General features: G+C 47.0%; 1 protein-coding gene across 1 annotated transcript; it reads right to left on the bottom strand.

Annotated features, from left to right (window-relative positions):
- Positions 1-8,143: 8,143 nt before the first annotated feature.
- LOC128278998 (DNA-binding protein D-ETS-3-like) lies at positions 8,144-9,090 on the bottom strand. Its single transcript, XM_053017719.1, has 3 exons — positions 8,858-9,090; positions 8,264-8,778; positions 8,144-8,208 (listed from the first exon to the last, which is right to left on the bottom strand). Exons 1-3 carry the CDS (start codon positions 9,088-9,090, stop codon positions 8,144-8,146), a joined length of 813 nt encoding a protein of 270 aa, XP_052873679.1.
- Between the last annotated feature and the right edge of the window lie 3,530 nt (positions 9,091-12,620).

Below are 12,620 nucleotides of genomic sequence, written 5' to 3'. Positions count from 1 at the left end.
AATTATGAGGCTTCATTGTTAAGACAGCTTTGCGCAGTGTCAGACGAAACCGTCTGACCGCTCAACCGCCCGTCTACAGTTCGAATCAAAAATGCATTAAAAAAGTTACATTGAGCGACAGAATGCAACCACAATTGACAGAAATTCTACACCATTCGACACCAGGTAGTTGATGACCTAAGTAAAAATTTGCTTGCAGAGGACCAACGCCTGGGCAACGAAAGGTAAGACCATGGGACCGCTTGTGAGCAAAACTCGCTGATGCAGCAACGACCGACGCACCGAAAGGGCCGAGAGCACCAACGATGGTGGAAGCGTTCGCGACGGAATCCCGCTGGTGTAGCAATGAACAGTGTCCCCATAATGTACGAGACTGTTCAATAAGTTTTGCGCTTCGATAAAAAAAAATACATTTTTTTGGCTTGAAAAACACTTTGTTATTCAGTGTAGTCTTCCTGAACATCAGTACACTTGTTCCAAGAAGACTCCAATTTATAAATTCCATGGCTGACATGAGAAACTGGAAGGGCTTCAAAATACGCTTCCACAGCTGTTCTAACCTCAACATTTGATGAAAAATGCTTTTCAAATGCATGAATGTTTTTGAGTCTGGAAACAGATAAAAGTCGCTAGAGGCCAAATCTGGTGAATACGGTGGATGCTCCAACGTCGATGCTTTTGGACGACCTAGATGTGGGTCGTCCTGCTTGCAAGACCACGTTTAAATTCAGCAACCGATATTTTTACTGTACTAGTTGAAGGCGAAGAGTCCTTATACACTTTCAACATTTGTTCGTATAGTTTCCTTTGCTTTTAAACCTAAAAAAAAACATTCAATTACTGCACGGTATTTAGTATCGTTAATGCTAAATACGATACGTTGATAATAAATGGATTGTAATCAAAGAATGGTATAACCTATTCAAATGAAACTTCACATACGTTCATATGAAGAGTGTACCAACACACAAAAAATAGGTTAGCAGCACCGCTGTCTGTTATTGAAGCGAAAAACTTATTAAACAACCCAGTACCCAGTATAACCCATACCTACGCCGGACAATTGACAAATGAAGACCCTAATTTGTAAGCATAAACCTAGAATCAATCTTGTACTCGAACAGAGCAGACCTTTTGATTTTACTTGTGAAGAAGCGGAACATCTTAGTAAAGAATCGAGATTGGTCCTCAACGGGTTTCTCTGCCCACCCACCCGAAAGATCGAGGCACTCAGCTCTCCCCTTTTGCTGTTTAGGCTTCCGAAATGCAAGAAGCAGCTAGCGTAAAGGTGCCAGAGAGACAGAGACCTCGACGCCTACCTCGGGCAGAGAACCCTTTTTTTGTTGTTGCTTGGACGAACGGGCAAACGAGGAGGTCCCTTCCTTCGGGGGGTCCTATTTGCGGGACGTCCATCAACGCAGAGTTTAATTTTAAATTAAAGCCTCTTCGGCTTACCGAGCGAACGCTTTAACACGAGAAGTGATCTTCGTAAGCCAGTAAGCCAGTAAGCCAGTAAGTATTCAGTGCAGGGGTCAATTAGTTGAATCAACCGCGGATTATGACATTAATCCATGATTTGTTTTATTTTATTGTTTTCAGATGATCCAGCGACAAGTAGCGGCGGTTGCTGTAGAAACGTTTTGGGGATTCATCGTCAAACTATAAATACTGTATTTTCTTGAAATAAAAATACAGTATGTGAAGAAGATATGTGTCACTATTAATTTTGTTTTGTTTTCCTTGACAACATTTATAAGATTATTTTTCGGCGTCCCAATGATAGAAAACTGTAGCTTCGGACTAGAAGTACTTCAACACACTCATCCTTTGGAAGTCAGTTGAGATCATTCCGAAAATTGCAAATCGTTGACGGTAATCATAACAACCTCTTTTGTGACCATGTTTTCATTTAACTGGTATAAATAGAAGATTTAATTCAAAATTCAAACATGCGCTAACGTTCGATAACGTCCAGCATCAGACAAATAACTTCACTGTATCCGCGATGCTCTATTTTTGTTTTCAGCGGGAACATTGAAAAGCGAATAAACTGGTTCAGATCCCATTATCTAGATCGCTCGAATCGGTTGTGTTCCAATTCGAAACGCAGCTCCATTCGTGAATCAGGCATTTCGCAGGACACGCCATACAACGGAGTACATCATTTGAATACCGAACGCGAAATTCAACAGTACCAAATCAAACGTCGACCAAAATGGCAGACGATAACTCTCAGGCAACAACCTTCGAGGGGCACGGCACTGGCATAACAAAACGAACTATTCGGTCGCCCGAATGCAAATGGAAATTTTTATTCAAATTACGACCATCGCGTAATGAGGCGCTGTGGTCCTTGAGGGTCCTTGGGTTGCTGGTGTTCCCCGGCCTCCGGCCGCTTTGCTGTTTTTGCCCGTACAATTTTTGGCAAAATGTCGGATGCAAATTTTGGCCAGTTTGGCCGGTGACCGATTGGCGTGGGGAGGGTTTTGTCTTATTTTTAAACAGGTTCCCCGGGGCCCCGTCACTGGCCACTGGGTTGGGTTTTTATCGTCACCGCCGCCCGGTGGGTCTGGTCTTGCTTTGGTTGGTTGAGTAATGAATTTTCTTCCAGCGGCTATTATTATCATTTGTCCCGCCCGAAACCAGCCGCGTGCGCGCCTCGAATGGCCGAAACCGTTGCTTTTTGGCAATGCTGTTCATTTGAATAATTTCTGGTTTTATGGCTTCGCCTTTCAACCACCGGGCGCACCGCTGCCGGGCGACATTTTCCGGAGACCGGCCGAAAACAGAAGGAGACATAAAAATTCATTACCAACATCCGACGGGCACTTTTTTTCGCTCCCATCCACCCCGTGCATCTCATTTACTCGGGGCTCCCAGGTTCGGGTTGTAAATTGGAGCTTCCTTGCCCATTTCTTAGAGGGTTCCACGATTCCACGACAAAGAAGTGAATCCCCCGGCGGTAATCAACGAAGTTGAGAAGTAAAAATTGGTAAAAAGGACATTATTTCCATTCTTTGTGGATGCAAATCAGGAAGTGCCCTGCTTCGGAAGGACAATGGTATTGGTGTGCAGCGACGGCGAAAAAAAAATTAAGCACCTCCACTCCATGGATTATCCTGCTTCTGAGCGGCCAACCCACCGGGTCCACCACTGTGAGATGGATTTTCGTGGAAATTTATGCTCCGACCGGGGGACGGAACTCTTCAGACCGCACGCTTCTCAATTAGCAACGCTGCGGACCTGTAACGGGCTCGGTACGTCCTATCTAGTTTGGTGCACACTCTCTCCGTCCTTTGGTCCCGAGAAACGGATCTCACTTTGGACGGTACAATAGCCACCGGCCGGTCGCACTCTTTCGATGCAGTTCGACTTAATTATCCTTAAGCGGCGTAACAGGCGGGTGGAAGAGGTGATTTTTGTGTTTCGCACCGTGGCCACACCCAACCACTCGACGGCGACCGGCGTTCCACTAATGCGCCTGAAGTGGTGCGAATTTGTAACGCTCGTGCTCACGATGATTTACCGGCCCTCGGTTTTTTTTGCGCAGTTTGGGAGCGGTGGGAAAATTATCGAGATTATTGATGGGCCATTTTGCGAAGCGAATGCCCTAAAACCAATTCGTTTGTCACGGGAAAGGTGGCATTTAAATATTGTACCCCTAGGTTCAGGAAGTGTTCAAGTACATACACGGTTTGCGTTGTGATAGAAAAGAAAACGTTACTTCATGATTATTATCGGTTCTTGAAATTGAGCAGGTCCTCGAGAATAGAGGACTCTTTCGGCTCGGTCTATTGTTTTCGTTTGTTTAATCTCATGATTTAGTCCTTGTGCTTCACGACCCAACAAAGAACAAAACAGGTAGTGATATGCTTGTTGCATAACTTCAGGGCTTTGAATGGAGTTGAATCGAGAGCCCTTCAAAAGCGCCTGAATGTATGCATCATCCATAGGATAATTGCACCTTTCTTGGCAGGTATGTTTGCCTGTTAATGTTGCTTTGTCTTTTGTAGCAAATTTCGAATAAAGAATCAAATCATTGTTTATAAGAGATTTATGTAAATAAAAGAGCTAATAATAGATGGAAAAATCAACAGAAAAACTTTCTTACTTTCATGATAAAGAGTGGAAAAAGGTACTACAAATGTTACGATTAAGCAATTAATAACAAAGAAAAGGTTTGCAGGAGGAACCTCGTTGACGATCATAAATTATCTTCGGAACCCATCGCATAAACACGCGACCGCGTCGCGGAGGACCAAAGCCCTTTCTTTTTTTATGAAACGTACGCAAAAGCCCAGGACCTTTCGCGAAACGGAGCACACGTGACCTCGACAAGAAACTGCACATCACTCCGATAGGCGACTCCTGACAGAAGTCCATTTTCCCAAGGACCCACACCGCCGATTGCGGTGTTTGTTTTGCCTTCGCGAAACGCAGTTCCCGGCCCGACTTACCTCCCGCTGATCGGTATCCGGAGATGATCCTCCGCCGAGACGGGGAGAAAATGCGCAACAAAAACCAAGCTCGCCGGAAAACGATACGACGGGACAACAATAAAAATGCCTCGTGCTCAACGCGCGCGCATACAAAAAAAACCAGAAAGAGGGCCACCGGGACCGGGACCGGACAAAAGGCCATCATCGCCGGAAGTTGGATGGCTCGGTCGCAGGGGCTGGGTGGAAAACTGGCGGGTGTCGGGCGCTTTTATTGCCGTTCTAGGCCGAAATCGACACCCTTCGTGGGGGTTGGGAAAACAAGCCAGGACACCCTCCGGTCCGGCTTCGGATTTGTGTGTGTCGACCCCTAACACTCCGAGTCGTTCCCGTGAGTCGTGAAAATAAAGTTTCTCTCGAGACCAATAGTGGCCGAGATGTGTTTATCGATAGTGGTAAGGCCACGCCAGGCCGATAACAGAGAGCCTTTAGGGTTTGGTTCCCCAAAAACTACAACACACGGAGCTGGGAGTCGGGAAAGCGCAGGAAGTTTCCCGCGCCGAAGGGACCTCCGGCAGGCTTCGCAGTAATTGATAGGGTGTAGCCTATCAAATTGTTTAATTGGCGTGAAGGTACATGTGTTTCCCGTCGTCGTTTCGCGCGGGGATCACGTCGAGCGGGTGGCCGGCAGCGGGTGTTTGCACAGGAGTCCGGGTTCGGGAGCGTGAAAAGTGCATTACGAGTGGGAAAACACGGGATTATCGGCCACGGTTGATACGGTCAATCAAAAGAGGCCACAGTACGATTATCATCATGTTTCAGGGAGTCATTACTGGTTAGATTTTTTTTTTCTATTGCGCCGTGGTTCGTGAACGCTACTGTTGTTTACTTTCGTGTGTTGGAACAGTGAACTAGAACTGGAAAGTGTGTTTACCACAGATTTATGTTGTCACCATTGAATTCAATCGATTAAATCATAATTGGGAAAATGTAGACACAAAACCCAATACAGGATAAACATATTTTATAGTTATCGCTACTTGGCAACAACTTGGTCACAATTACCTTTGGTATCTACAACGTTACTTACAATTGTTATACAGCTTTTATGCATATTTCTTTTAAAAAGAGGCTTGTTGAATATTTTAACTGGGCTGTTGAGAACGCGACGATTTCTAACCTAGCGTCATCTATATATATAAAATTCCCGTTCTGTCTGTATGTTCCTTATAGACTCCGAAACTACTGGACCGATTGACTCGAAATTTGGTATACAGGGGTTTTTGGGGCCGGGGAGTGCAATAGTCAAGGTTAGAAACCCCTCACCCCCCTCTTTCTTTGCCCTCCCATACAACTAACTGTTAAAAACATCAATTACTCCACAAGTTATGAATCGAATTTCATCAAAACTCGCACAATAGTTGCTGGTCACCTGAGAAATCATGTGACAAAATTTGGTCCTTGCAGGACGAGGGGAAGGGGGGGTCCCCATACAACCCCAATCCTTAAAATACGTCCTAGGGCAATATGGGTATCGTTTGTTAGGTTTTGGTGGTCTCTAAATCGATTGGTTTCACTTAAAAGCCTTTTCCTTCCTTCTTCCACCTATCACCACCCCTCATTCCATCCATCTTGATGTTGGGGGGAACTGCGTAGTTTGCGTTTAATTTTTAAAGAAGGTGAGAAAGAGAGGGAGAGGGAGAGGGAGAGGGAGAGGGAGAGGAAGAGAGAGATAGAGAGAGAAAGAGAGATAGTGTGAGAGGGGGAGAGAGGGCGGGAGAGAAAGAAAGAGCGAAAGAAAGAGAGAGAGAGGGAAGACAGAGAGAAGGGGGAGAGAGAGAAAGAGAGAAAGAAAGAAAGAGAGAGAGAGAGAGAGAGATGGAGAGAGAGGGAGAGAGAGAGAGAGAGAGAGAGAGAGATAGCAACGGACTGCTACAGCCTTCTAGATTTCAATTAGGATCATATAGCAGAAAAAGTACATTTCACACCTTCCGGAAGAGGGGGCTCCCATACAAACGTAACATAAAATTCAGCATAATTCGGGTTGTTTTCGAACAAATCGAACCAAATTCTGCAGGTGGGAGTTTTTGGGAAGGGGAAATGTTCTGGTGAATTTTTGAAACCCTTCACCACTTTACAAAGGGTGGCTCGCATACAAAATTAGGGTAAATTGCAGCAAAATTCGAAAAGTGTTCAAACAATTTGAGTCAAATTTAGCTGGTGCGAGTTTTGCCATGTATCCAACGGGAAGCGGGAAGGAAAGCCAATCGGATACATCACAGGGAAGCCCCTATCATTTGGAACAGAGTAACGGGAGGCGGAAAGGGAACCTGAACAAATACGTCACCGGGAAGCCCGATCGTTTGAAAAGTAGAAGTAACGGGAAATGCAAAGGGAAGCTGATCGGATACGTCACCAGGAAGTCCGTTGAAACGTCGGATAATCGAGAAATGAGCATAAAAAATGAGGCGTGGCAACGCGCGCCGGGATCAGCTAGTAAGCAATAAAGATAAGCTACGAATTATAAGAACGTTAGGCCCAAGCCATAGAACGCGATCGACCGCGAGGGGTCTTAAGAATCATAAACAAACAAAGCAGAAACCATAGCGTGGGAGCAGCACACAACTTGAAATATACAGAAACCGCGTTGATCCAAACTGCATCTTCAAAATACATTGCAGGCAAGAGTAATCTAAACATTACGATAGATAAGCGTAGGAAACATATGGCCGCAGCATAGGATCTAGATCAATAAACCGAAAATAGACCCAAAAAGGAGACCACCACCGAGAATCAATGTATGCATAAGAAGAGACAAGGATCGCATAATTTTACCGAAATCTTACTATATAAGGCGTGGAAATTTGAAGAATAAATCAGATATCATTAGGCTACGGAACGCTCTGGTCTCATTCTTTTACTCTTGAACCGTTTGATCCCGCTTGTGAGATCCCTCCGGATGTTGACTGCTTACAATCGTTTGCACCACTCCGTCGGAACTCTAATAGTCGGAAACCAATTTTCTCTCGAGGCCTCCACTGTCAGGTAGTAGTACCCATCTACCCTGTCCGTCCCAGGCCAAAAGAGTCGAATAACAAACGGTTTTAAGGCGTTGGCAAAAAGATCAGAACTGGTAAGTGAACGCGAGATCACTTCGGACCACGCTCCTTCGCGCGTTAGGTCCGCTCCGTAACATGGGCATTCAAAAAACCCATAATCACTTTTCCATATAAAACGACACCTTTTTGGAGTGTTATAGGTGAGAGAATAATTGAATCCCCAAGTCCATGTCCAAGTCACTAGTTTTGGATTAGATTTTATTTTTTTTGCACGCTCTACATATTAACTTGAGAAGCATCATCATTTCTTAAGAGATTAATGATGCAATGATTGCTTATTGATTCATCGCTTGAGAGGAAAAGTCCTGGCTGCATAGATTTAGATCACCATCCATGATCGCCACCGAGTTGCTCTTTTTCCATAATACATCGATTCGGAAGCTCATCACATAACATTTTATGACATTCACCCAGGCTAATGAAAGTTCAAAGTTAAGTAACATTAAGCCACGCCAATCAAACTTCCAAAAATGCCCCGCATGCTTTTGGTTCCTTTCGAACCGTTTTACGTCAGAGAGGCGAAGTCGACGTCGGAGGTGTTCGTTCCCGACGACTACCGTTTTCCCGGTTATGGGAATGCAACTCTTATCACGACATTATCTCTGGAATACCTAGCGCTGGTGTTGGACTTTCCCAAGACCACTTTTTATCGACTGTAAAGTTCGGTGAGCTTAACGGAATACGACGGTGTTAATGGGCTTCACTTACCTTGCCGCGATTTAGCATCGACCGGGGACTCCAGGTTCTGCGACAGGATGGACGACGGGGTGGACGTGGTGGTGGGCGACTGGGTGGAGGACACCAGGTTCAGGTTGGACGCTCCGAGCAGATCGCTCCGGTGGCGCTGGCTGGACAACCCCGCGTTGCCCAGCAGATTCGTCGGGGCCACGAGAGATGTGGCGTTAATGACGCTGATGCTGCTGCTGGTGCTGGGTCCATTACCTCCACTTCCACCACCGGTCGCGGTAGTCGACCCTCCACCACCACCACCACTGGCCGCACTACCTCCTCCGGCGCTTGCGGTGCTAATGTTGCTGGGAGCGTTACTAGCGTTACTGTTGCCGGCGTTGTTGTTGGTGGCGTTAGGTTCGGCGCTTCCATTGCCACCTGTGGGTGGCCCACTGTTGTTGTTGTTGTTACTATTTGCCCCACTGTTACCGGCACCGGCGTGTGAGATGACGTTCTCGAGCGATTCCGTTAGCCGTGGCGATGAGTAGATATCACTGCGTGTTGCCGGTAAACGATAAGAAGTTCGGGATTAGATCAAAAGCGCTTTTGGAGAGTCCCCCAGAGGCGGCTTACCTGAACGCGCTAGAGCTGCCGAGGAACGAGGTCCGGTCCTGTAGAGCCGCCTTGGCCTTCTCGACACTCTGCTTCAGCTGCTCGAACGTGGACTGGTGGAAACGGTAGGAACCCCAGTCGGTGCACTGGGTCAACCCGAGGCAGTCCTCGGACTTGACCTGGTGCGTTACGAGCGGCGAGGTACCGCGTTTCAGATCCAGCGCCGTCTGGTAGGAACAAGAGCTTTCGTACATCTTGCCGCCGTATTTCCGCTTGACCCTGGGGAGTGGTGGACGGACATTCGGACATTTCAATTGGCGAAGAAAAATTTGTTGCAACCCCGTTATAAAGTTTACTGTGTTGGATAAGTTTGAGTAGTAGTAAACAATTGACAGTTTTTCAACATCATTGTGGGAAATCCATTGATCGAAACGGTCTCTAGAATTGTGTAGAAATTTAAAAGACACATTATTCGAACCAAGCTTGATAAACGAAGCGTAATAGAGCTTAAACGGGACTACGCTGAAAAATATAAGAATATTTTGTCAAAAACCGATAGCCGCTATCCTAGCAAAAGTAACAGGCGACCATTACACAAACCCAAAGCAGAGTCGTGAGGTTCAATTTGGTAAATAAACGAGGTTCTTTTAAGGAGAGCCAAATGACAGGGATGTTGGTAGTTCATAAAGTTTGAACACATTTGTTTCTAGCGATGTTAGCTCAGTCACTTAAAGTTGATGACGTTGATGAAGTTGTCTAGTGTCTAGAAGAAACCTTGAAAGAGTTCGCTTTTACCTTTGCTCAAATCCATTTTCAATTTGCTAACCCGTAAGTCCCCGCTGATAGAGCAGTCGGTAACGCTCTTCGCTGTCAGCGCAGCTGGCCGTGGTTCGAATCCCGGGATCGGTTGTAACTCAACCGGCCATGGTTTCGATTGCCGATACCGGCGTGACAGGGGGGTTGGCGCGGGGCTAACAATCCCGCCCGTAAAAATTAAAATGTTACAGAGAGCATCAGAGATTAACATTGTCTCTGGTGCTGGCCACGACTGCTCAGCGGTTGTAGCGCCAAAGAAGAAGAAGAACCCGTAAGTCCTGCATCGCTGAACGTTATTAAATTATATTTCTGCAGTGATATGACTTTGGTTTGCTGACCCGTTTGATTATAGGTAACCTCTGCCACTGCCTTTTGTGCACATTAACTGCGAGGCGGGAACTTCCCAGCGCATTGTCCGAACGCAACGCTATCATCAATGAAATATGCCTTTCCTGGGGAGGGAGTCCAAGAATCGTCTCGGGTAGTCTGTCTTCCCCATAGCAGGTATCCCATCTCTTCAGGGTCCTCGCTAATGAAACCAGGGGCCCCGTGACCGGACCCTGAGCTTAATCGTGTATTACGGTGGCCGGTCGCGAGGAGCAAGATGAGCCGCAAGATAAATGGCAGCCCAAGAACGTCATCCTCCAGCCGGGCCGGGAATATATCACCCCCGGTCTTTGTTGGCCCGGTGCCCTTTCCCACAACAAGTAGCCCACAAAGTTCACATCCACACGCCACGGTGGCCTAGGGCGACGACGACCGTCCCCTTCGCTGGCAGCGTGTCTTGTCGCGTGTCCGGTAGTGTCCGCCGCCACCAAACCCGACCGCGCCACGACACCCTTGTCGACCCCACGTCACTATCATGAATATTCAAAATACCACCGGAAACGGAAAGTTTGATTTACGTGCACAAATCTCCCGGTCTCCCCCGGCGGGCCCCGGCGGTCCGCTGACTTGGGCCTACATTGCTGTCTGCTGCTGACGGTGGCGTTCAGGCGGCTATTATAATGCCGATGCCGACCAGCGAGTCCGATCCCCACGCGAAGGGTGATGGGGAACCCAACAACCGGAAACGACAAACTGCCGGGTTCGATCCTTGACCGTGGTTTGGCCGCCGTTGCGACATCGACACCCCGGGTTGACGACGACGACGACGACGAGGAAGTCGATCAGCGGCGTTCGGGACTCCCGGCGACTCGGTTGAACGGAGCGGCGCACACCGACACGCGCTCCCGACCGATAGCCATTTAATGATCATGAAAGGAAAATGTATGCGTCCACTTCCGTCAGCCCACACACACGCAGGCAGCATCCCTCCGGGACTCGAATGTACGCGGCGGCGGCAATTTAGCGTGCACCGAGGACGGAACACGGGAGCAATGAGTTGGAAGCGAAGGTGATGGCAGATTAGTGCCAGCGGAGAGCCTTTCGGGGAGTGTCCGGTCGGGTGGTGTAATGCCGCCAATGAGATGTAACCGGACCGGCCCAGCCCGGCGAGGTGTTGTTTTAATGCGAGATAAATGTGGCACGGATTTTGTGACGCTCAAAACGAGTCTTCCGCTGTCGATAGCGGTACCGTGGTCGGGTAGGCCCGGTAATGCAGCCATCAAGTCAGAAGAGAAGACTTCCTTTTGCCCTCGGTTAATTATACGTTCCATTCAGTAGCAGTGTTTCATGCACGACCTGGCACTGGCTCGAGTTCGACGATGAATTTTGATGACTTCCAGTTTGGCGTTTCAGAACATTTCAGAACATCCTAATTTCAATTTTAGTTTAGAATGTAATCTAACCTCTATAGGGATCATACTCACGATCCACCTAACGGGTCAAATAATCCCGCAATTGACTCACCGCATCTTGGGCACTTCGAATTGAAGGTTGCTTTAATACACATCAGTGTTCTGTTGATCGTTGCTTTACTCAATCAGTGCCAGTGATCTTCGCCCACAAGGCAACCCTTTTGTCACTGAACCAGCATTCGACAGCACTCCTTCGACACCCACCGAAACAATCGAAACCGAGGCTATAAACAATAGCACAAGACGATGCCGGATACGAGATCGCGCGGCAAACCGAACCAACAAACTAAAACACTGGCGCAAACTGCAAAACAACCCGTCAACAAGTACGCACCCAGCAGCTGGACAAAATTGTGTGCACACATACACACACACACACGTCAAGCTAAGAACCCACACAGATGGATTTTGGCGCGCGCAACACAATGTGCCAACAACGCAGAGCATAACTCACTTCAACTCGCTGCTAGTGCGCGATGTTTGCGAGCACAATTGAGTGCTTCCGGTACCGGACATAAATCGAATTTCAGCAACACAAACCGCGCGTTTCTGCTCCCTCTGGGCTTAGAGCGTTGTTCCAACGATCTTCTTCGCATGGTCGCAACGTATGGAAAAGATCTACGGGCCAGCATCAAGCGATCAGTCCAGCCGTATGGGAACGAGAAGGTCCGGACCGCGGGATGTAATCTTGGGCCACAATTGCAAACTCATAAAATAGATGCAATGTAAGTGCATCAAACCAGAGGGCATAATGTTATAAAAACAGTTAAACAGTTAACTATTCATTTGCGAGACCGTGGAAGGAATCGGTTTAGAGTTGCTCTTATTGTTACATCAAATGAGAAAAGGTTTTGCCAAAGCCAATGTACTGGCCAATTTTATAGTCTGTTTCTCGTAAATATAGCATTCTTTGGTCAACTTTTACATTTCTGTACACTTTAAAATGTATTTTTGAAGTAAAAAATGATTAAAAATGTTTTTCTTGTATATTTCACTGGTAATCACACTAGTTCCGGCCGCCTGTACATGACCTTCGTTAAGCAGCGTCACAATTTATCAGCATTAAACTAGAACAATTGATTTTCATGCACAACAACATTAAACATTTCCTTCCCAAACGCTCAGCGTTCCGTTACGATGTAGCAAAAATAATAAAGATACTGAATAAA

This window comes from Anopheles cruzii, chromosome 2 (assembly GCF_943734635.1).
Source record: "Anopheles cruzii chromosome 2, idAnoCruzAS_RS32_06, whole genome shotgun sequence".
NCBI classification, from domain to species: domain Eukaryota; kingdom Metazoa; phylum Arthropoda; class Insecta; order Diptera; family Culicidae; genus Anopheles; species Anopheles cruzii.
The sequence above is the reverse complement of the archived record's forward strand: the minus strand, read 5'-3'. Positions and strand labels throughout refer to the sequence as shown.